Source organism: Leucoraja erinacea, chromosome 29 (genome assembly GCF_028641065.1).
Source record: "Leucoraja erinacea ecotype New England chromosome 29, Leri_hhj_1, whole genome shotgun sequence".
In the NCBI taxonomy this organism is placed as follows: Eukaryota; Metazoa; Chordata; class Chondrichthyes; order Rajiformes; family Rajidae; genus Leucoraja; species Leucoraja erinaceus.
Window position 1 is genome coordinate 3400617 of NC_073405.1, and position 25234 is coordinate 3425850.

Here is a 25234-nt window from a genome sequence, read left to right on the forward strand (position 1 = left end):
GAAGTGTAAGGTGTGATCTTTATCTCTGTGTCTCCCTCTCCCGACTCTCAGTCTGAAAAAGGGTCTCGACCCAAAACGTCACCCATTCCTTCTCTCCAGAGAAGGCGCATGTCCTCGCTGAGTTACTCCAGCATTTTGTGTCTATCTTTGGTGTAAACTAGTTCCATCCGACACATTTAAAATCAAAACTATCTCAATAAAGCAATTTCCATCTTATTAAAGCAAGCTCTTGCCTTAACTTTAATACATTTCAGCTGGGATATCTGAAACAGCTTGTCGTGGTGAAATGCTGATATCTAATAAGCCTCCTTTGCAAAATAGATTAGAGCAGTAAAAGAACATAATGATAATAACACTTAGTCCTACTAGTCCTTGGGCAGCGTGTTATCTGTATGTAATGGAAATTAATAGTTTAATATAAAATTATGCTTATTGTTTTAATTTTAAGTTAAATGGATTCAAGCCTGAAACATAAAACTATGTACACTGTTTTCACAGCCAAATCAGTCTCTAGACTCTATAAGGGACATATCTACAAGCAGCAGAAAGTCTAGATAAACACAAAATGCTGGAGTAACTCAGCGGGACAGGCAGCATCTCTGGAGAGAATCGGCCTCCACAGAAGACAGAACAGGTAGGGAACAGGAGACCAAGGAGGTGGTAGAGCACAGAAGGGTTTGCAAATAGAAGAACAGCCAGGCAGAACAGAATATATTGATAGGAAGGAACTGCAGATGCTGATTTAAACCAAAGATAGACACAAAAAGCTGGAGTAACTCAGCCGGACAGGCAGCATCTCTGGAGAGAAGGAATGCGTGACGTTTCGGATCGAGACCCTTCTTCAGGTCTTGACCTGAAACGTCACCTATTCCTTTTCTCCAGAGATGCCGCCTTACTCCAGCAATTGGCTACAGTCGATCTGTGGTGTTAACCAGCATCTACAACACACACAGGGATGAGACTGAGCTGCACTCACAAAGCAGAGCAACACCTGGTCGGGTTAAGATGGGCTCTCTTCAGATACGTTACGCCTGACTTGCTGAAGTTCCCACTTGGTGATTTTTTCGGCGACTGCCACTGCATTAATGACTGAAAAATACACGGCGTGACGTATGACACTGCAGCAACGCAGCGTGATGACGTATTGACGCGCGGTGTCACAACATTTTTTTTGTCGCCGCTGGATTTTGAAATGTTCAAAATCTTTTGGCGACCCTAATATGTCGCCAGCAGTCGCCGAAAAAAATCGCCACGTGGGACTGGCCCTTTATACAGCGTTACAGCAGAGGACTAAGCCATTGGTGTTTGGATCAGGAACAAGCATTCATCCCCTCGGCTTTCAATGTTTCCGTGGGAATCTAGTTATTAAACTGGCAAAAGAAAATCTCTAAAATCAAAGCAGGTTCCCCACACAGCGGACACCGTGTGCTGCAAATCATTGCCCCTGCGCGATCCTGACTACGGGCGCTGTCTGTACGGAGTTTGGACGTTCTCCCTAGTGCTCCAGTTTCCTCCCACACCCTAAAGACGTACAGGTTTGTAGGCTAATTGTCTTTGGTAAATTGCCCCTATTGTGCAGGTCGGCGCGGATTTGGTTGGCCAAAGGGCACTTTTGTGAAGCGACTGTGATTTTTAAAGCTTGATATAAACGCTGGGCTTTCTGTGGTCTATCTCTAAAGACTAAAGTGGAGAGAATGACCAGACAGCAACCAACCTCCATCCATGACCCAACCACACTGTGGATATTTTAATAACATTAGAAGATTAGAAATAGCGGAAGGAGTAATCCCTTCTCCCCCCTCAAGCACCCTCCGCCTTTCAATATGGCCATGATTGATTTTGCCATTGGGCTCAGCTCTGTGTCCTTGCCTGATTCCCACAATCCTGATCCTCACTACAGTCCAAGAATCTGCCCGTCACGGCCTTAAATGTACTAAACGAGTCAGCATCCTTGACTCGCTGGCTGCAAATTCCAAAGACTCGTAACCCTCTGGGATAAAAGAGTCCGATCGTGATCTCTTTGGCTTTGAAACAACTTCAATGCAGCCTTTTCGAATGCCTAGTTTCACAACTGCATGCAAACCAGATGATTGAGAACGTTTAGAAAGGATAAGACGGCACGGTGCTCTGTGAAGCTTCATATAAAACATTAAATGTCACAGTTGCTTCACAGAGAGGCCAGCAGAAGAAATATTGATACCACTCAAGGATGGCATCATTAGAACAAATGAACACATTGCCTGCCTCAGAGTAAAAGGATGTACCTTTAGAAAAGAGGAAGGAATTTCTTCAGTCAGATTCATAGACATACAGCATGGAAACAGGCTCTTCAGCCCAACTTGTCCACACTGACCAACTTGTCCCATCTACACATCCCACCTGCCTGCGCTTGGTCCATATCACTCCAAACCTGTCTAACTGTTTCTTGAACTTTGCAATGGTAGTTGCCTCAACTACCAACTCCAGCAGTTCGTTCCATGCATCCACTCCATCCAGGCCTTTCACTAGTCGGTAAGTTTCAATGAGGTGCCCCGTCATCCTTCTAAACTCCAGCGAGGACAGGCCCAGTGCCTGTAAGGCATTCAGTATGACTACTCTACGGTGCTGGTTCTAGGTGCTGGCTCGAAGGGCCGAATGGCCAACTCCTGCACCTATTGTCTACGCTTTTAACAGTTTAGTATTCCAACTTGATATGGTTCCAAGCTCTTAGGGATAAGGAAATCCATGGATATGGGGGAGAAGGCAGGAATGGGGTACTGATTTTGAATGATCAGCCATGAATGACATTGCTGGCTCGAAGGGCCGAATGGCCTACTCCTGCACCTATTTTCTATGATCTTTCTTAGATCTTTCTTCAAAACGACTTCTGCCTCTCTGTACAGTGCATCTGTGTTCTTTTAATTTCTTATTTTACTCCGCTTTGCTATCGTCCAGCACCAAAACACTCAGCTCTCACTGGTTTCTCAATAACAAAAACATGTTTCCACATTGGCCGCGGATTTCCCCACAGGTCGGGTGATACGTGCGGTGCATGTCATGTCGGGTCTCAGCGATCAGCGCCTGTTCTGTGCGGTCGGCCCCTGTGCCTCACTGAGAGACAGGAAATGAGACTGCTGAAGGGGGTATAGAGGGAACCATTATTAGGCCCAGGTGCTCCATGAGTCAAAGCTCTGGAAGCACTTAGACAAAGCTCACAGAATTCCAGGAATGCTCCAGTGCTTGTTTGTCCTCGCACAAAAACATTCAATCTGTGCTAACGATCGAACAAATTTGATTTCATCGGGATTCGTCAAAGCCGCTGTTAAGCCGCGCTGTTCGGTTTAACGTTACTCGCCGCTCAAAGCTCATCAAGGCCACAGGAACAGACTGCACCGTAAAAAAGAAACCAACACTCTCTCTGGCCTCCTCTACAGTGCAGAGTCTTTCAGTGTTGTGGTCCCACAAGTGACCATTCCTCATGCACTGGGAGAAAGGAATCACAGCTGGGCCCTAGTCCACCCTTATCTAAAGGCTGTACTCCCACAGAGTCCGAGAGGGACCGCTTGATCAGCAGTGATTTATCTCCTCTGCTTCCCCAGTGGTGGTGCGGCCAATATTATTACCCAATCTAAATCTAAAGATGTGAACAAACCAGGATAAAACTGGATATTCCCTCCTTTTTAGTCAGTCATACAACGTGGAAACAGGCCCTTCATCCCAACTTGCCAACATGCCCCAGCTACACCAGTCCCACCCGCCAACGTTTGGTCCATATCCCTCCACACCTGTCCTATCCATGTACCTGTCTGACTGTTCCTTAAACGTTTTGGGATAGTCCCAGCCTCAACCACCTCACCCTTTGTGTGAAAATGTTACCCCTCAGATTCCTATTAAATATTTTCCCCTTCACCTGAAACCTATGTCGCCTGGTCCTCGATTCACCTGGGCAAGAGACTCTGTGCATCTGCATGATCTATTCCTCTCACGATTTTATACACCTCTATAAGATCACCCCTCATCCTCCTTTGCTCCAAGGAATAGAGGTCCCAGTCTAGTCCTGGCAACATCCTCGTAAATCTTCTCTGAACCCTTTCAAGCTTGACAACACCTTTCCTATAACACGGTGCCCAGAACTGAACACAATATTCTAAATGCGGCCTCACCAACGTCTTATACGACTGCAACATGACCTCGCCAACTTCTACACTCGTGTCATGTCAAACTCTTTCCATTCATTGATCCTCAGCCTGTTTGTTGTGGTTTTGGACTGGATAGAAATCTCGGTATTTTCTCCACATCTCGTCCACAAATGGGTGCAAATTCCAACCCCGATTCAAATTCCAACCCAGTCTGTTAATTGTGACCATCAGAACCAAGCTTGCAAACTTTAATGATCATCTCTATAAATCAACGAGGTTTGCCAAGAAAAGGCTAAAATTCCTGCAAATTCGCTGAGCTAACTGTCAAATTTGGACATTTTATACCTTTGTAGTCAGAGACAAAACATCGCTAACCTCTGAGCAAACACACAGATCTGGCTCAGCATCATATGCATTGGACTATCTGGTGATAACGGCTGGCAGACAATCAGTCAACTATGATTAATACCGGAGAGCGTAGGAGACGTCCAACCTTGGGAGTTTTGTCAGGATTTTATATTAATATTATATTAATATTATGCTTGGATCAATGATTGTCGAGAGAAGGAGCAATAGGAGGTGATGTGGGTCTTTGGAATTAGCACTTGAGTCAGATGTTTGTTAATCTAGAAGCAGATGTAATTATTCTGCTGTCAGCTTCGATGAGCAACCAGAGATGTTCTCACATTGTGTTCGGGAAAAAAAAAACACCATGGCAACTGCTTTTAAGTCTACAACACATCAAAAACTGAACTCCCTCCATAGCTACTCCGGGCCACAATGCCAAAACTCAAAGTCCACAGTATCGGTTGAACATGAAGATTATGACATGCTTCAGAAGATTACAACATGAAAACAAGCTGGGCTTGTACACTATGGAATTTAGAAGGATGAGAGGGTATCTTATTGAAACGTATAAGGTTATTAAGGGTTTGGACACGCTAGAGGCAGGAAACATGTTCTCGATGTTGGGGGAGTCCAGAACCAGGGGCCACGGTTTAAGAATAAGGGGTAAGCCATTTGGAATGGAGATGAGGACAATCTTTTTCACACATAGAGTTGTGAGTCTGTGGAATTCTCTGCCTCAGAGGGCGGTGGAGGCTGGTTCCCTGGATGCTTTCAAGAGAGAGCTAGATAGGGCTCTTAAACATAGCAGAGTCAGGGAATATGGGGAGAAGGCAGGAACAGGGTACTGATCGGGGATGATCAGCCATGATCACATTGAATAGTGGTGCTGGCTCGAAGGGCCAAATGGCCTACTCCTGCACCTATTGTCTAATGTCTAATTGTAACATCATGTAACATCATGCTGGGTGGAATTTCCAACTGAATATTGGTAAATAGTGACTTTTACCTTGTCATGCAGATTCTCTGAATCTAAAACTAAATCCATCTCTTAAGACAACACAGCCCAGGTGCTTCTTGCAAGAATCCTACCGTCATTCCTACTGACAGTCCTACTTAAACTTTTACCTTATAAGTCATCCTCCTATCAATCCTACTAGATAACTTTCATGTGTAGGAAGGAACTGCAGATACTGGTTTTCAAGCTGAAGATAGACTCAAAATGCCAGAGTAACTCAGTGGGACAGGCAGCATCTCTGGAAAAAAGGAATAGGTGACGTTTCGGGTCCAGACCCTTCTTCAGACAGAGACGGAAACTAGAGGCATGAAAAGTTTCAGAACGAACCAGAGCTAGCACCGATGACCAAGGAAAGTGGAGCCCACAATGGTCCATTGTTGGCTCTGAAGATGTGATCGGGTTAAAATGTGAAGTGCAGGAGGAATCAGAGGAGCAGTGAGAGTGGGTGTTACAGAACTCCCCTCTCCCATGGAAGATAGTTACTATAATAGACAATAGATGCAGGAGTAGGCCATTCGGCCCTTCCAGCCAGCACCGCCATTCAATGTGAGCATGAATCAGTCAAAGTTGCGGTTGAGCAAATAATGGATGGTTCTAAAGGATAATTCATAAGAAAAGTTGTGGTTTTCACTTATGAGGTATCTCTGGAGATAAGGAAGGGGTGATGTTTCGGGTCGAGACCCTTCTTCAGATTGAATTAAAAAATCGAATTCCCTTAACCTGCATGAAAATGACTGGCTGTGGATTTTTAGTTCAATTCAGTTTGGAGATACAGAGCACTTTGGCCCACGTGGTGGTAAGACCAGCCTTGGTGACTTTCTTGTGCAAGATGTTTGAACAAACAGAGATACTGTCCAACAAGAAAATTAGGATTTACGGGAACGACATTTAGAAATAGAAAATGCAGAGCCAAATAAAATAACATTTAAACTAATGTTAAACAGAAAAGAATCCAAAGACCCTAATTACCTGGAGGAGGACTGACTGAACTTTGTTGCCTTCCACCACAGTGAAGAATGCGGTGGTGGATGCTTACGTTAAATTCTATTGTGTATTGTGTGTTCTTTTTTTTTAAAACTGTATCGCTGCTGGCAAATTCATTTCACTGCACCTTAGACGGTGCATGTGACAAATAGATTTGATTTTTACTTGACTACATCTAAAGAATTGGTGATATCAGAAGCAGAACCAAATAATGGAACCGAATTGTGAGACATGATTGACAATAGACAATAGGTGCAGGAGTAGGCCATTCGGCCCTTCGAGCCAGCACCGCCATTCAATGTGCTAGATATTTGTGTTTCACTCATTCTTTATTGCAACATTTTAAGGAGGGAATATTTTGAAAGCCTCAACTCAACCAAATGGATGAAGGGCAAAGATCCCAAGAAAATTGACTTTTCCTGGGATCTTTGCTTTTCTAGGGATCTTTGCAGCCTCATATTACAGCTGCTCTTTGGAATACCATCCACACTCAGTAGCAATGTCAGAACACACAGTTTAGTACTAGAATTCAGAGCACACCAGCAGTGTCACTCTGATCAGAGTTTAGTTTAAATCAGAGATACAGCGCCGAAACGGGCCCTTCGGCCCACCGAGTCCGCGCCGACCAGCGATCCCCGCACATTAACACTAGCCTACACACACTCAGGCCAATTTTACATTTATACAATTATACCAAGCCATTTAACCTACAAACCTGTAGGAATTTGGGATATGGGAGGAAACGGAAGATCTCCGAGAAAACCCATGCAGTCACGGGGAGGACGTACGGGGAATTTAGAAGAATGAGAGGGGATCTTACAGGAACATATAAAATTCTTAAGGATTGGACAGGCTAGATGCAGGAAAAATGTTCCCGATGTTGGGAGAGTCCAGAACCCAGGGTCACAGTTTAAAAATAAGGGGTAGGCCAATTAGGATTGAGATGAGGAAAAACGTTTTCACCCAGAGAGTTGTGAATCTGTAGAACTCTGCCACAGAAGGCTGTGGAGGCCAATTCACTGGATGTTTTCAAGAGAGAGTAGATATAGGTCTTAGGCCTAACGGAATCAAAGGATATGGGGAGGAAGCAGGAACGGGGTCCTGATTCTGGATGATCAGCCATGATCATATTGAATGCCAGTGCTGGCTCGAAGGGCCAAACGGCCTACTCCTGCACCTGCTTTCTATGTTTCTATACTAACTCTGTACAGACAAGCACCCGTAGTCAGAATTGAACCTGGGTGTCTGGCGCTGTTAGGCAGTAGCTCAACCACTACACCACAATGTCCCCATTGAGCTTAACATTATTCAACTGAAGCATCCTGCATCTACCGTTACACATCTCAGTTTGCCTCTGCTTTCTTCTCACGGGTCATCTTCCCAAATTGTGGACATTTGTAATTAGAAAATATCCAGCAGATATAACAGACAAGACAGACAAAAAGTTTGAGCAACTCAGCAATTCCATCCTGTTACAGCAAGAAATGCAATGAAACAATTATTATATATATTTTTTTACATGTAATTTTTGAGGAACATAGTTAGAAACATTCGTACCTCATTGCAATGCTAATATTAGTTATTTAGTTTAGTTTATTGTCATGGGTACCGAGGTGCAGCGAAAACCTTTTTGTTGCATGCTATCCAGTCAGCAAAAGATTACAATCAAGACGAGGATAAGCAGATTTTATAACTGCAATATTTATGAGGTGAAATCTTCTTCACCGACTTCCAGAGAATTAGTTGGCATGATCTGACAGATTCATCCTATTTCTAAACACTGCTGCACAATGCTGTCTTGTTTAGGGGCATGAGAGAATGTCAAAATCCAGATGGCCATGAAAATTGACCAGCTATTTGAGAATTATGCATACAGATACATTTCCGCCTGGTGATCAAAATGCACAGAATTCCATCAGCTGTTGGTGCAGATTGGCAATATCCTGCCAATTGCTCAGTAAGCTGCTAATTTAGTTTAGTTGATTTTAGAGATACAGCATAGAAACAGGCACTTTGGCCCATGGAATCCACACTGGCTCGTACACCAGCAATCACCCGTACACTAGTTTAGATTTTAGTTTACAGATACCACGCGGAAACAGGCCCTTTGGCCCACTGAGTCCGTGCCGACCAGCAATCCCCGCACACTAACAATACCCTACGCACGCTAGGGACAATTTTTACATTTACACCAAGCCAATTAACCTACAAACCTGTGCGTCTTTGGAATGTGGGAGAAAACCGAAGGTCCCGGAGAAAACCCACGCGGTCATGGGGAGAACGTACAAACTCCGTACAGACAGCACCCATAGTCGGGATTGAACACGGGTCTCTGGTACTGAAAGCGCTGTAAGGCAGCAACTCCACCGCTGCGCGACCGTTCTATCGTACACGCCAAGAACAAGTCAGCGTGTTCTTTCCTCAATGTTATTTCTACACTAGATCTATCCTACACGCTGGACAATTTCCTGAAGCCAATTAACCTACAAACCTGTACGTCTTTGGGATGTGGGAGGAAACCGGAGCACCCGGAGAAAACCCACGCCATCACATGGAGAACGTACAAACTTCGTACAGACAGCACACGTAGTCAGGATCAAACCCAGGTCTCTGGCGCTGTGAGGCAGCAACTCTACCACTGTGACACCGTGCCGCCCAGGAAGTATGATGACTGAACTAATTGTATATTTACCTCATCCTTTTCAATGCTGCCTCGAACAATCTTTGAGCGACTGTGTGTACGCATCATGTACAAGCCACTTCACTCCTCTTGCCTTGCATTTTAGACTTCACTTGCCATCTCGTTACACATCCTGCAGAGTAAGCGTTTGTTATTAACTGATCTTGACCAAACTTAGCACCATCTCTACCATTTGTATCTCGTTCTCCTGATATCCAGCCAAGCAGTTTCATTTTTATTCTCTCCTCTCTTCCCCACTTTCTCTGCTATTTAAAACTTCATATTTAAAAATATAAAAATCTGAAATATTAACCCTTTCTTCCCTCATAGATGCTACCCGACTGGCTAAGTATATCAGATTTTATTTTTTGTTTTTTTGCAAAATTTGCTTTTGAATGATATCAGTGTTTGTCATGGCAAGTTTTCTAAATTTAGCCATTAAAGTTCACATCGCAAAAATATTTAGCCTGAATTATTATTAGCTGTGACACACAGTTTTGATGGCACATAAAGTTTACAGCTGACGGAGTAATCTCTTTAATAAAGAATTGAGTAATTTAGTAAAAGTAGTTTTGAGTAAAAGTCGATGGGAGAGTGGTGAGATTACTTATGAGCCTGGGAAGACCTTATGTGCCTGTTTGGCTTCTCTACCTTAGAGGAAACATTTGTTCCGATAGAATGTTGGAATGCAACAAAGGTATCCCATACTGATTCACGTTATGGGAGGACTGGTGTGCAAGGAAAGATTATGGAGATCATAACTTCCAACTCCAGGAGTATGAGAATCAACCTCATTAAAACATACAAAATCCTGGCAGAGATTTACAGGATAGAGACATGGATGAATTTCCCTGCTGGATGTCTCCTGAGCCTCAGAAGACAGTCTCAAATTCAGGGATCAGATGCTCAGGACTGAGCTGCGAAGGGAATTCCTTCACCCAGAAGTCAGTGAAGTGCTAGGACTGCCACCACGAGGAAACACTAGAGCAGAATTGACATTCTTTTTAATGGACAAGAAATATTATATTACAAGTTTGAGGCTGCTTCAGCTGCTTTCAAAGTTTGGGAGGTCCAGATAAACGCCAGCCTTCCATCTTGCCCATCTTTGTGAGAGATGCAACAGCACCTAGACACAGACAGGCTGCTGTGCCAGTCATGTAGCTGTGAGCTGTGGAGGAATGACAAAGCAGTTTATTAATGCTGTAACAGTGCGCTCCATAAAGGGCCCTTCCCACTCACGCAATTTTTTTCGGCGACTTGCCGGCACCCGTCATAGTAGGTCGCCGAAAATGTTCAAAATGTTGAAAATCCAGCGGCGACCAGACAAAGGTACGACTCTTTGGGTGACAACTCACGGCCAAACAGGCTTGCGTCACCCCGCGATGTCGTTGGCAGAACGAGGTGGCAACCAGAGACCCGAGTTTGATCCTGACTACGACTTCTGCCTGTATGGAGTTTGTACAACCGTGACCTGCGTGGGTTTTCCCTGGGTGCTCCGGTTTCCTCCCACTCTCCACAGACATGCAGGCTTGTAGGTTAAATGGCTTAGTATAATTGTAAATTGAGCCTAGTGTGTGTGTGTACGATAGTGCTAGGATGCGGGGATCGTTGGTTGGCGTGGGTTCGGTGGACCGAAGGTCCCGTTTCTGCGCTGTATCTCTAAAACTAAACAAAAACTAAAAACTAATATGGAGATCAACTGATACTTCAAACCTGTGACACCAAACGGCAAATAGCAGTATGGTCAAGAAGGAACTGCAGATGCTGGAAGATCAAAGGTACACAAAATTGCTGGAGAAACTCAGCGGGTGCAGCAGCATCTATGGAGCGAAGGAAATAGGCGACGTTTCGGGCCGAAACCCTGAAGGAAATAGGCAATATTTCTGGCCGAAACCCTGAAGGAAATAGGCAACGTTTCTGGCCGAAACCCTGAAGGAAATAGGCAACGTTTCGAGCCGAAACCCTGAAGGAAATAGGCAGCGTTTCGGGCCGAAACCCGTAAGCGTTTCGGGCCGAAACCCATAAGCGTTTCGGCCCGAAACGTTGCCTATTTCCTTCGCTCCATAAATGCTGCTGCACCCGCTGAATTTCTCCAGCAATTTTGTGTACCTGCAAACAGCAGTACCTAGGCAAAAAGAGACCATTGCTTTGATGCGTATGCAAAACATTATTTAATACAAAAAAAAAAATCAGCATAGTTTTAAAATTGTACTTTTTAAAAAATTCTCAAGGCGTCAAATAAACTTGAGAGCCCATTATATTCGAGTGTAACGTTTTCAGAGCAACATCTGCTGCTATCTAGTGGCCAGCAGTGGGAACAGCAGCATCCAGAATAAGTACAGAGGCTGGTTTACACCAAAGATAGGCACAAATCCTGTAGTAACTGCAGGTCAGGCAGCATCTCTGGAAAAAGGATGGATGGCATTTCGGGTCACAGTCTGAAGAAAGGTCCCGACTCGAAACGTCACCCAACCTTTTTCTCATGAGATGCGGCAGCACCCATAAATAACACAGTCACTGCGTCGTTAATAAGTGTGTATTTATAAAATGTTTATCATTACTTCAATATACCCCAAAGAACAACAAATCCAATTATATTTACAGTGTCGTCACTACTGTAACCTAGCAAACACCTCAACTAACACGCACTTAGCAGAGACATTGATTTGGACAGGTTGACCAAGAGATGTGTAGGAAGGAACTGCAGATGCTGGTTTAAACCGAAGATAGACACAAAAAGCTGGAGTAACTCAGCGGGACAGACAGCATAGTTGGAGAAAAGGAATGGGTGAGGTTTCGGGTCGAGACTCTTCTTCATACCTGAAGAAGGGCCTCGACCCGAAACATCACCCATTCCTTCTCTCCAGAGATGCTGCCTATCCCGAGGAGTTACTCCAGCATTTTGTGTCTTTTTATAAAAAATGTCAGTTGCTTACAACAGATGTATATCTTTCCCAGGCACAAAAACATAACAGGAAAATCTTAGCCACAGCTACATCACAAAAGATGTTTAAAATAATGTTGGATCAAAATGAATGATTTATGATGTAGAAAAGAGATGATTCAACAAAATTAAAGCACGTGGAATTGGAGGGAGACATGATGGAGACTCCATGCTGCTCACAATCTGTAACAGTGAATGTATCAAGTGTGGAAACATCAGCATTCAATAATACTGGTGAATCTAGGGAATTATTTGCCACAGAAGGCTGTGGAGGTCAAGTCAATGGATAGACAGATTCTTGATTAGTATTGGTGTCAGGGGTTATGGGGAGAAGGTAGGAGAATGCCTCAAAAAGGCTGGCAGCATCATCAAGGACCCACACCATCCTGGATACACACTCATCTCCCGCTACCTTCATGGTAGAAGGTACAGGAGCCTGAAGACTGCAACGTCCAGGTTCAGGAATAGCTACTTCCCCATTTCGGGTCGAGACTCTTCTTCAGACTGAGAGTCAGGGGAGGGGGAGATACAGAGATAAGGAAGTTTAAGGTGTGAGAACGAGACATCAAAGGGCGTGGAGATCAAGGAAAATGTACAATAGATCAATGCTAGCTGGGAGAAAGTAACAACTAAGCAAACAGATAAATTAGGGACAGTCAGACTGGTCGGGGACCTGGAAAGGGGGAGTGATGGAGGGAGAGGGAAAGCAAGGGTTACTTGAAGTTAGAGGTCAATATTCATACCGCTGGGGTGTAAGCTGCCCAAGCGAAATATGAGGAGCTGTTCCTCCAATTGCTAAATTACTGGTTGCTAAACACTTTAACTCCCCCTCCCATTCCCACTGACTTTTCTGGTCCTGGGCCTCCTCCATTGTCCGAGTGAGGACCAGCGCAAATTGTATTATGCTGAGGTTTGTGGCAAAATCTTCTGTGTTCACCAGCATCCCCTGAAATAAGCAGCAATTAGGATTCTCCAATTTAGATGGTGGTGTACGACTAGACTACATTAAAGCTAATCCCACTATAACGTAGATAAAAATGCTGGAGAAACTCAGCGGGTGAGGCAGCATCTATGGAGCAAAGGAATAGGTGACGTTTCGGATTGAGACCCTTCCGGAAATTCAGCGGGTGAGGCAGCATCTATGGAGTGAAGGAATAGGTGACGTTTCGGGTCGAGACCCTTCCGGAAAATCGAAGGTAGATAAAAATGCTGGAGAAACTCAGCGGGTGAAGCAGCATCTATGGAGCGAAGGAATAGGTGACGTTTTGGGTCGAGACTTCCGATTTTTCCAGCATCTGCAGTTCCTTCTTAAAAATAACTTGGATGAAGGTAGTTTTGAAATTTTTTTTAAAGCTATACTGGAAATTTCGCAAAGGATTGAAGCACCATTGAACTCACCTCGTACTCCGAGAAAGATTCCCGAGGCACAACCACCAATGAAATAATTCAATGGATCATCGTTGGTGTCTCGGAAATGTGCAGTTAAGCAGGTAGTTATTCCAAAAATTGCACCAACTGTAGCTGAAAACCAAACAAATGAATTTGGAGTTATTACTAAAGCAATAAAATGTGATTTTCAGGAAACAAACTGAGTAAAGCATTTGTCTTCGTAAAATAATATTTAACCTAGTATGTATCACATCAAAAAATGTTCTTACCCATTGTCAAGGTGCCATTGACTCCTCGTTGAATGGCATCAATGGCATTTGTCGGAGGCATTGCAACAATATGATACGCTGAACCAACAAGACCTGAAAAAATAATCACATCAAAGTTTGTCATTCTGTAAGACTGCCTGAGAGTTTCAACTTTAACAGCAATTGGTCTCAGAAAACCTGAATTAAAATAATCAGAGCGGCAAAGACCCGGGTTCAATCCTGACTACATGTGTGCTGTCTGTACAGAGTTTGTACCTTCTCCCTGAGACCACATGGCTTTTCTCTGGATGCTCCGGTTTCCTCCCGCACTCCAAAGATGTACAGGTTTGTCGGTTAATTGGCTTTGGTGAAAATTGTAAATTGCCCCTAATGTGTGTATGTAGGACAGTGCTGGTGTGCAGGGTGATCGCTGCCCGGTGCTGACTCGGTGGGCCAAAGGGCCTGTTTTCAGGCCGTATCTCTAAACTAAACCTGATTCCACAGGATATAAATATCTCTCACAACCTATCTGTGATAATATCCAAAACAATATAGCTTTTAAGTTTTATTTTCTCCTCAAATAAAATTCTTGGATGGTCCATTAAATTGTCTGTGCAACAAAGAGAAGAAAAAAAATATACTGTATGAGAAGGCAGGAAAATGGAGTTAGGAGGGAGAATTAGATCAGCCATGATTGAATGGCAGAGTAGACTTGATGGGCCGAATGGCCTAATTTTACTCCTATCACTTATGACATTATGATCGAACTAACAAAACAAAGTATAGGCGTAATGTGTGGTAATGGCGAGTAAATAATTGGTGTGAGAGAGTGTCAGAGTTTAAGTCAGGTACATGCAGTTGATGACTTTGGGATGAATCCAATGAATGGAAATGAAATCAAGTAACATTCTAGTATGGTGCACTATGTCACACTAAATATGTGTCAGTGTTAACGTTTCCTGTGCTCCTGAAATAGTCCCTCATGCTCCAGGTTTTAGCGGTTAATATGATTTGGGGGCTTGGATGCTATTAACAACTGCCTTTTACCCTCCTGGGACAGACCTATTTAAGTGGCAGGTTGTCGTTTGTATTCTACTTGTTGATTTAGAGTGCCACTTTATCACTCACTTTCTTCAGCCAGAGCGAATGTAGGCAGCACAATGGTTGTGGCCAACACATTATTTTAGGAAGGAGATGAGGAGAAATTACTTCAGTCAGAGGGTGGTGAATCTGTGGAATTCTTTGCCACAGAAGGCTGTGGAGGCCAAGTCAATGGATATTTTTACGGCAGAGAAAGATAGATTCTTGATTAGTGCAGGTACCAGAGGTTATGGGGAGAAAGCAGGAGAATGGGGTTAGGAGGGAGTGATTGACTGAATTCTACTCCTATCACTTATGATCGAAATAACCAAAGTATCGGCGTTTATCACCAAAGTTTCCTTCTAACTACGATACAACATAATTCCGAGTTCACTTCATTCCACCCGACATCTTTCAGTGAGAATTAATTAATTGAACTCAAAAAACGTATTGTAGTGTAAGCTGATATTAACCTTGCTTTTGACATTCTGTGCACTGAGATTTGCATGCATCAAAATAGGTGAATTACCAGCAAGGACATATTTAGCAAACCAATATATTCCCAAATCACTGCGTTTTGCTGCTAAACAAATAACACGCTTCAGCAGCAAGCTTCCCTCTCCTCTCCTCTCTCTCTTCCTCCCTCTCTCCTTCCCTCTTCCTCCTTCTCCCTCTGTCTCTCCTTCCCTCTTCCTCCTTCTCCCTCTCTTCCTCCTTCTCCCTGTCTCTCCTCCTCTCTTCCTCCTTCTCCCTGTCTCTCCTTCCCCCTCTCTTCCTCCTTCTCCCTGTCTCTCCTCCTCTCTTCCTCCTTCTCCCTGTCTCTCCTTCCCCCTCTCTTCCCCCTCTCTTCCTCCTTCTCCCTCTGTCTCTCCTTCCCTCTTCCTTTCTCCATCTCTTCCCCCTTCTCTCCTCTTCTTCCTGCTCCTCCCTTTCCACTCCTCCGTCTCTCTCTCCCTCCCAAAGATCATAGAGCTCTATGTGATCTTTGCTCCCTCCCTCTTCCTCCTCCCACCCTCTTCTTCTTCTTCTCCGTCCTCGGCCCCCTCCACCTCCCTCTCTCCCCCCCTCTCCCTGCCCTTGTCCTTGCCCTTGTACATCCTCTGACTCGCCTCACGCCGCCACTGCCTGGGCCCGTACCTACCGAGGCCAGCCCCGAGCCGCGTGGCCTGCCAGGTTTTGGCCGGACACTGGTCGCCATCGGCCGAGTCCCAGTAGCCGTCGAGCCCCATGTCGGCGCCGCCAAAGGACAGGCTGACCCGGGGAGAGCAGGCCTCGACCACACGTGACCCCGCGCACACGTGACCAAAGGTGTAGGATCTTTGCACGTGACAACGCCGGCGCACACGCACACCCCCCCCCAACGTGATCACGCTAGTCCCTCCCCCACGTGATTACGTCAACCCCTCCCCCTAACGTAACTCACTTCAGACCCCAACGTATCCCACGTCAGCCCCCCCGCACGTGACCCTCGCTAACGCCCCCATACTCGTGACGCGCGCCAGCCTCCCCACACACGTCGAAGACCCACAGCAAAGCTTGCTTCAACCCCACGTGCAGCAGCATCTCATGGAGCCCCGGAAATTGCTAGGGGGGGGCCGCAAACCGTTGACAAGGTTCTTCAGAGTATGTCGGTCAAACTCGTGACACCTTCAAGCCTCCCCACAAGTGAGTGTGCGGCAGCTTTCTCAGAGTATAACGGGCCGGGTCTAATGGCCCCTGCTCGAATGTAGTTTGACCGTTTATAAATCACTTCACCAAACGTTGTTGTTGGGGCCTGGCCTCACCCTCGTCTCCCCTTTGTTTTCGAAGGGTTTCGACCCGAAACGTTGCACCAAGGCAAATTCCTTTCATGTGAATACTTGGCCAATAAACGTATTCTTCTTTCATTCATTCTCTCCATAGAAACTGCTGACTCATCTGCGGCTGTCCTTTTACGGTGCCAGCATTTGAGTGTCTACCTTTGATTTCTCTGATACCCATGTGTTTTACCACTATTCCAGCGGCTCAGATCTGTAAGCGCTAAGAGATAGATGTCTACGCCCAGTTGTATTCTGTACATTTATTATTTAACCTTCAGGACTTGCACAGTTGTGCTGCTCAAACAATAAATATAGTTTATAAAGGACTAGTTTAGATACCTTCAACAATTACTTTGTCTACTTTTAAAAACCTAGTTTCAGAAATCATTTTCAATGATTATATGAAATTTTAATACATTATGATAACTTCCCTGAAGGCTCCTAAACCACAAGATCATTAGTTTGTGTTAATCTCTGCAACACTGACTCCTGTTCCTGTTTCTTTAGCCGATCTTGATCAATGCTTGTCACATGTGTCAATAAACTAAACTCAACTCAAACTCATAAACCAAACTCAACACCGTAAAATCTCTCTAACTTCATAACCCTGTAATTTCACAAATCGGGTTTAAATTTCAGACTTGGGGAAATTGATTTACCTTTTACACACAATATATTCCTGAAGTAAACTGCATATATCAGTACATTTACTCACTGGCTGTAAACCTGGCCCACATTCCAAGCTCCACTCCAGCCACATATTCCCAATACATGTTTCTGCGACACTCACAAACCATGCAAATTCATCTACGCAGATTCCTCCCACCTTAATCCTGTCAATGAAACATCTGAATTGATTGGAGCAGCCCTGATTTGGAATGTAAATTTACTCTGAGTTGCACAAGTTTTCTGTTGTTTTTTTCTATTAACAATTTAAACTTGTAACGTATCTCTTTTTTCATAAAGTGTTATTAAATTATATTTTCGTAAATTTAATCAAATCTAATATAGAGTCATACAGCCCTATCGGCCCAACTTGCTCACACTGAGCAACATGTCCCATCTACACCAGTCCCACCTGCCTATGTTTGGCCCACATCCCTCCAAATCCCACATCCCTAACCATGTACCTGTCGAATTGTTTCTTAAATGTTGCAAGACGGACAGGCAAAATCTCTGCTGCAACTGCTCTGCTGCTCCAGTTGTTGAGAAACACTGACCTAATTTACGTGCACGCAAGATATTATTGCATGGAAACAATCAGAAATTCTGTTTACTAAATTGTTACCTGTTAATTGCAAGTTATTTAGAGTTAAAGAGTCATACAGCATGGAGACAGGCCCTTGGTCCCAACGATCACGCCGACCAAGATGCCCTATCTACGTTAGTCCTACCTGCCTGCATTTGGCCCATATCCCTCTAAATCTTTCATATACTTTTACCTGTCCATTAATAATACTGTACCTGTTAAGTAATAAATCACAGATACATTGTACATGACAAAGGATGTTTATTGCTCTATTTCCCCTTTTCACTGTTTTCACATCAGATTTGTATCATTGTGGGCTGTTTAACCAACATTTTAACAAGCACATGATCCCAAACTTATTCAAGCATCTTGCTCAACATGACTGCACCAACAAACACCATTAATTCATCAAATGATGCCATTGATGTCACATAATGAATAGGCGTGATGAGTAACATCTAATGAACAAGCATGAAGAGCAACAATGAGTACTTGATTCTTCAATATTCCTCAGACTGGGTTCCACCTACAGGGGTACATTCACTATCCAGGGTGCAATGGATTTAGCAAAGATAAACATACAGTTCACATTCAACTTCACATAACATCCAGCTTTTACCTTAATGAAAAGTTAAATGCAGTGAACAACCTTTTCCTTGAGAAGGCTGATCCAAATAGCTCTGTTTCCCTCCTGGAAAGCTGCTGTTCTTTGTCATTGTCATCATTCATGGTTGTTTCTTGTTTCATCATGCTTAATGTTCAATTCAGTGTTTGACATTTTCTGCCAATTTACTAAATTAAATCAAAGAATTTTCTAGCTTTATCATAATTCTCCTGAATTATGTTTATGCCTGGCCAATAAACGTCCAGGCGCAAAACTCATTTGAGACTTAATTCCAAATTTTCCACAGACAAACCTTCCTATTTCTACAAACTAACTTAACGTGGGAGTGTTGTATAGGGTGTACTGTTGTATATATACATGATCGTCAGTCTGAACAAGCCAAGTGCACTTAGAGGAGCAAACTCTGGCACTTATTTTAATGTGCAAATTTGATCACAAGATTGTAGTCAGGCCAGCTGTGGACCACGAGACAGGAAAGATAGTGGAGACTGGTCATTGAGGACCTGGTATTGTGGGAAACAAATAACAGAATGGGGCACAAGAAATCATAGACTTAGACAATTTCACCTTTTCCCAACTCAGTTAACCTATCTGCAATCCCTTTGTACACGTCTTATGCCCTCAGTAGAGATTACTCTCTTGCCGTTCTTCATGTCTTCAATAGAATTCCATGGAATAATTTCTGGCAGAGATCTGGTGTGTAGGTGACTCTTACATTCGATTTGTGTTTCACAGACACGATACACCTATTTCTATCCCTTTATTCATGACATTTTTTTTTTTTACGTTTGTGGAAAATGGGGAAGCCCCCATGCTTATTTCTTGATTTTTAATCAAGACACCCGGGTGTCAGGGGTTTTGGGGAGAAGGCAGATAGAATGGGGTTGAGAGAGAAAAATAGATAGCCATGATTAAATGGCGGAGTAGACTTGTTGGATCGAATGGCCTAATTCTGCTCCTGCACCAAACAAACGTTTGAACTTAATTAATATATCCACGGTCATATCTTTATATATTTACTGGAATTCCTATTGCATATGAACCCTAATAAGAAAAGAAAAGGTTTCCCCATAGATTCATTAAGTACAATACTTGCGCAGACCACTGCTGGAATATCAGAGTTCCCTGGTTCCTAGGCAAGTAAAACTAGAAGAGGTTTCTTTCATGCTCACTGCCTCTGTGGCCATTTTATCTTTGGCTTTGGCAACTTCTGGTGCTGCAATTGTTCTCTTCTTTTCTGCAATGTTATTGATATGTTTGTAGGATTTATAGAATCAAACACATTCTTGAGTTCTGCATGTGTTCCCTCGGTTGCCGCCTACTCCTTTCATTCATTGTTTGGCCTCTACAACATGTGTTGATCAGGGCAGAGCATATTTTTTGTCTCTGGTGAAGAACAATGCGATAAGTGCCAATGATAGGATTGTGAAACTCCCAATCATGGTTATTGTCGATGAGTCCCTCCGTGATCCCTAGGTCACTCAATGCATTTTTCACGTCACTCTCCTCTTCACTGAGGGGCATATGCGCGGCCAGGTGATCTGGACTCAAGTGGAATGGTTGGTGCGGCTCTGGAAGTTGCAACCCCCTCAGCCATGGACAGTCCAGGATGTTGGCTATAGAGTAGCGGTTAGTCGGGATGGGTTGCAGAATTCCATGTATTAGTGTCTTGCAGAGATCGGATACATAAGGTGGAATTGAATATGATCCCAATAAGATGGATTTTTTTAGCTTCTTGACTGTGTCTGCACGGAATGGCAAAGTGGCTGTCATTATGAAGTATAACAGGATACCCAGAGCCCAAATGTCCACGTGGATTCCAAAGTAACTTTTTTCTCTAAATAGCTCTGGGGCTGCGTATGGAGGGGAGCCACAGCACGTCTTAAGCGGTTCATTCACAGGACACAGGACACTGAAGCCAAAGTCACCCACTTTCACAAGGTTACCATGTGAATAAAAGACATTTTCTGCTTTGATATCTCGATGTACCACATTGTTTTCATGCTGTAAAAGTAAATGGAAAATGAAGATGAACAAATGTGAAGCAATCAAGAAAGGAAATTATGAAAGAAACAGAGTTACTAGATTGTTAAATGTAATACTGAGACACTCGGACTATCTTTAATCGGTCATTACTGGACTTTATCGTATAAACTCTATTCCCTTAATCAGGTATCTGTACACTGCGGATACCTCGATTGTAATCATGTATTGTCTTTCCGCTGACTGGTTAGCACGCAACAAAAGCTTTTCACTGTACCTCGATACACGTGACAACAAACTGAACTAAACTAAACTCGTAAGGCAACAAGAAATTAACGACTGATTGGGTTATATGTAGAGGAAGTAAATGCGTTTTGAGCATATAAATATCAGTAATGACTTTTCTTTGTCTCTTTCCATCTCTCTCTCCCCACAGATGCTTCCTGACGCTGAGTATTTCAGGCCTTTGCTGCTTTTGAATCACTATTGGGCCAAATGGCTTGTGCTTATCTTTATTTTCATTCTGTCTGGAAATAATTCACTCAGAATTGCATTACAATTCAGAATTACTCAATTTTGGACAATTAAGATTAATCACAGGATTACAAATCTTTAATTGTAGATTAGGAGGTCTAAAAAGGTAATCGGTCACAGAAAGGAAATTTAATCAAGCTGTTCAAAATAATATACACAAAGGAAACACACCATGACAATAGTGTACTGCCTTGCCCTACGACAACAATCTTGTACTGAAGTCCTAAAACAATGACATTTATGAACCCTATTAGCGGGATAGTGTATCATTCGGAACTTGCTCTATGGTTAGGAAGTTGCTCTATCTATTTGTCTCTCTTTCCCCACAGATGCTGCCTGACTTGCTGAGTATTTCAGGCATTTACTGCTTTTGAGTCACTATTGAGCCCAAAGCAATCTCATGCTAGGTGTAAATAACATAGTAACAAATGGAAGACCATATAAACAACCTACCTAAATAAATAAATAAATAAGAAGGGTCTCGACCCGAAACGTCGCCTATTCTTTCTATCCGTAGATGCTGCCTCACCCGTTGAGTTTCACTAACATCCAACATCTCAGGTTCACTGATGGTAGACATATCAGTTTAAAGGTGACTTTAAACGGAGGCAATCTCTTTCTTTAGCCAAGACTATTTTTCCCACTTACCATATGTTTGACAGCCGATACAATCTGAATAAATATAAATTTACTCTCGTGTTCCAAGAGGCGTCCCTGTGTGCAGATCTTGGTGAAGAGATCCCCTCCTTCTGCGTACTCCAAGACCAGATGTAGACGAGTGTGTGACTCCAGCACCTCATATAATCGGATAATATTTGGATGATGAAGTTGCTCCATACACAGAACTTCATTTATGAACAGCTCCTGTTTCTCGTGGGTAAGGTGCTTTTTATCCATAATTTTAATTGCTACCCTTTCTACAAATCGGAAAGTAAAATCCATCAGTCACCTTCTATCATCAATGAACAATCTACTAGATAGGATGTCTTAACTTCTCAAATGGAGTCAGTGAAGTAGTAGATTATTTAATAGCCATGCTTACGTGTTTGTACTTACATGTCCTAAAACAATGACATTTATGACTCCATTTGTGGGAGCGTGTATCAACCTACTTAATGCTTTGGACCATTTTACATATCATAATGGAATCGTATAATATTAGTAATTAAATGCATGAAAACAAGGCAGCACAGTTTGCAAAGCTGCTGCCTCACAGCACCAGACCCAATGCAAACCTGACCTCAGGTTCTGCCAGTGTGGAGTTTGCATGTTCTCCCTGTGACCATATAGGTTTTCTCCGGGTGCTCCAGTTTCATTGCACATCCCCAAAGACATGTGGGTGTGTTGGTTAATTCTCCCCTGTAAAATTGCCTCCAGTGTGTCGGGGGTGGATGAGAAAGTGGGATAATATAGAACTAGTGCGAACAGGTGATCGATATTCGGCAAGGAGTCAGTGGACCGAAGTCTGTATCTCTAAACGAAACACATTGAAGAAGGGGTGCTTAGAGGGCCCTAAGACAGCCTGTTTGCATAACCTCTCAAATATTCTCAGTGGAATGTGGTAGGTTAGACGTACCTTTTGTCAAGCAATGTATTCCAAGTTTCACTTTTGAGAAGTTCCCAATGCCAATTTCTCCGCGGAGCTGGTAAAATCCAATCCTCTTTCCAAGTATCAGTTCACTTTTCACTTTTTCATTGTTCCTCATATCGTAAATGACTTTTTCAAAGGGTGTGAATACTGTGTTTCCCTTCTCCCCCAATTCGTCTTCATCCATCTTGTGTTGCATCTGCCATTTAATGCCTTGATTTGGGCTGGAGAAGCCCCTCAATCCCTCACTGCGAACAGAAAGTGCTACAGCCATCATCAAGGTGCACAGATTATATCCGAGGAACCGGGTCTACACCATTGCCATCAAAATGATTCCTGTGCAGGGCACACAAGGAGAAACCACTGCCTTATTGATGTGAACTTTAGTTGAAAAGCTGCTCCAGATATGATCTTATTTCAATGTAGTCATATCTCCAGTAGTCTCTCTTCTCAAAGTCTCTTCTCAAAGCCTCTTCCCAGACTTAGATACAAGTTATGTTCTTTATTTACTGTAATACAAAAAGCTCAAACCTAAAGTTTCTGCTCCAATGATGCTCAATGTCAATGAGGTTCATGTATTGTTACTTCTAATTACAGTAAAAATGACTGGAACAACTTTCACTTATCCTTCTATTCATTGACCACAAACACTCTGGATGGTGGGAGGGCCTTCCACAGCTTCTAGACCAAGTCTGAAAATTTTCTGAGATGACTCTGAAAGGAAAAGTAAACTAAATTTCAGTGATGTTCAGTAAGCAGATTTGTGCAAAATGCCTTGGTGGTTATGAAGTATAATGAAAATAGTTTGAAAATATATTTTATTTTTCATGCCGAGAGATCCAGCAGACTTTGGCGGACCGAGCGTAAGTGTTGAACGCAATGATCGCCGAGTCTGTGCTTGGTCTCGCCGATGTACAGGAGGCCGCATCTGGAATACTGAATTCAGCACATGAGGTTAGTGGAGGTGTGTGTGAACCTCTGTCTCACCTGGAAGGACTGCCGGCATCCCTGGATGGATGTGGAATGTAGAATTTACGCACAAGGGATAAACCTACTTGATTTTGTCTTCACCAGTCTACCTTTGGCAGATACATCTGGCCCTGACATCATGCATAAGAGATAAAGTCCCATCTTCACACAGATGACACCTGCCATTGTTTTTTGATGACACAACAATGGTGGATTAGGGAATAGACCAGGACAAATCAGACAATTCCAAGCTGGCTGTCCTCATTGTGTTACGAACTATCAAGGCACTGGAAATGTATCTCACCACAACCAACAACAACATTGCCCATAAAAAGTTTCCCTGGATTATTACATCAAGCAAATGTCATGCCAGCTTCAATAAGACAGACAAACAGGACATTTTGGGAGTGGCACCATTCACATTTTACCAAATCAATTTTACCATTACAGGTATTAATGAAAGTATTTCAAATTTCAAATCTGGATTAAATGCATTATAATAACAACTGTTATGGTGATAAATTGCTGTGTCATAAATTCGCAGGATTAGTTACCCATTTAGATGACTCTGAAATTCCTCTATCACAGCGGGGTGTGATTATTATTTGGATCGGTGTGATTTATCCTTTTGCATGAGGTGCCCATTTCTACTGTTTCATTTCCTTCTGATTTTCCTTTGATTCTTGTGTCAAACGTACACGGAATGTCCAGAAATGGCTCCCGTCACAGGCAGGTCCTATGGTGGACTGGCAGCGGTAAAACTGGAGGGTTAATCTTATTTACACGGTCATCAGAAGGAGGATTAACAGAGTTCCTTTTCCTTTTTATATCTGACCTGGTTACTGTTAAGCAGATTACAGAATTACAGCCTGATCTAAGATGACCACACTCCTGTGTGTCCTTTATTGTAAACCAGCATCTGCAGTTCCTTGTTTCTATATTTTGGAAGAAAATGATCCTCAGACTAAAAAAGAAGTAGAAATAAGGTAAATAGTCACCCATCCACCTCTTTTCAACTGTTAATGCGATTTGAGGGAAATGGTATTAACATAGAGAGCCATAGAGTGATACAGAGTGGAAGCAGGCTCTTCGGCTCATCTTGCCTACACTGGCCAACATGTCCCAGCTACATTAGTCCCACCTGCCCGTATTTGGTGCATATCCCTCCAAACTTGTCCTATCCATGTACCTGTCTAACCGTTTCTTAAATGTTGGGATAGTCCCTGCCTCAACCCCCTCTGGCAGTTTGTTTCATTTATAAACCACCCTTTGTGTGAAAACGTGACCCCTCAGATTCCTATTAAATCTTTTCCTTTTCACCATAAACCTATGTCCTCTGATCCTCGATTCACCTACTCTGGGCAAGAGACTCCGTACATCTATCCCGATCTATTCCTCTGATGATTTTATACATGTCTATAAGATCATCCCTCATCCTCTTGCTCTCCAAGGAATATGGAGTCCCAGCCTACTTAACCTCTCCGTACAGCTCAGACCCTCTAGTCCTGGCAACATCCTCATAAATATAAAAGAATAAACAGCTGTAGATGTTCTATCAATCAGTGGTGGTCAGTGCCATCTTCTTCGCTGTTGTGTTCAGGGGTAGCAGAGCGAAGGCCGCGGACACCAACAGAATTGACAAGCTCATCAGGAAGGCTGGCTCCATCCTGGGGGTGGAGTT

At 43.3% G+C, this 25234-nt stretch overlaps 2 protein-coding genes across 3 annotated transcripts; both read right to left on the reverse strand.

Annotated features, from left to right (window-relative positions):
* Positions 1 to 10132: 10132 nt before the first annotated feature.
* ndufa11 (NADH:ubiquinone oxidoreductase subunit A11) lies at positions 10133 to 16119 on the reverse strand. 2 transcript variants are annotated; one of them, XM_055658342.1, is made up of 4 exons: positions 15944 to 16119; positions 13748 to 13840; positions 13488 to 13610; positions 10133 to 10313 (listed from the first exon to the last, which is right to left on the reverse strand). In XM_055658342.1, the coding sequence occupies exons 1-4, from the start codon at positions 16002 to 16004 to the stop codon at positions 10201 to 10203; spliced, it is 390 nt and encodes a 129-aa protein (XP_055514317.1). In that variant the 5' UTR covers positions 16005 to 16119; the 3' UTR covers positions 10133 to 10200. The 2 variants fall into 2 exon arrangements, with proteins under 2 accessions (XP_055514317.1, XP_055514315.1); XM_055658340.1 differs by having other exon boundaries at positions 15948 to 16118.
* A 3031-nt stretch (positions 16120 to 19150) lies between these two features.
* On the reverse strand, positions 19151 to 22858 carry LOC129710924 (serine/threonine-protein kinase NIM1-like). The gene is made up of 3 exons (XM_055658230.1): positions 22573 to 22858; positions 21645 to 21913; positions 19151 to 20483 (listed from the first exon to the last, which is right to left on the reverse strand). The coding sequence occupies exons 1-3, from the start codon at positions 22856 to 22858 to the stop codon at positions 19746 to 19748; spliced, it is 1293 nt and encodes a 430-aa protein (XP_055514205.1). The 3' UTR covers positions 19151 to 19745.
* Positions 22859 to 25234: the final 2376 nt, after the last annotated feature.

Excerpts from the sequence above, each read along its gene's own strand:
- ndufa11 (XM_055658340.1), bottom strand. The coding sequence starts at position 16,035 with ATGGGGCTCGACGGCTACTGGGACTCGGCCGATGGCGACCAGTGTCCG. Across the intron at positions 13,841-15,947 it reads GCGGCTCGGGGCTGGCCTCG|GTCTTGTTGGTTCAGCGTAT; the intron begins GTAGGTACGGGC and ends TTATTTTTTCAG. Across the intron at positions 10,314-13,487 it reads AATCTTTCTCGGAGTACGAG|CTCACAGCTACATGACTGGC; the intron begins GTGAGTTCAATG and ends ATTCCTCCACAG.
- LOC129710924 (XM_055658230.1), bottom strand. The coding sequence starts at position 22,858 with ATGGCTGTAGCACTTTCTGTTCGCAGTGAGGGATTGAGGGGCTTCTCC. Across the intron at positions 21,914-22,572 it reads AATACATTGCTTGACAAAAG|AAAGGGTAGCAATTAAAATT; the intron begins GTACGTCTAACC and ends TCCGATTTGTAG. Across the intron at positions 20,484-21,644 it reads TATCGGCTGTCAAACATATG|CATGAAAACAATGTGGTACA; the intron begins GTAAGTGGGAAA and ends TTACTTTTACAG.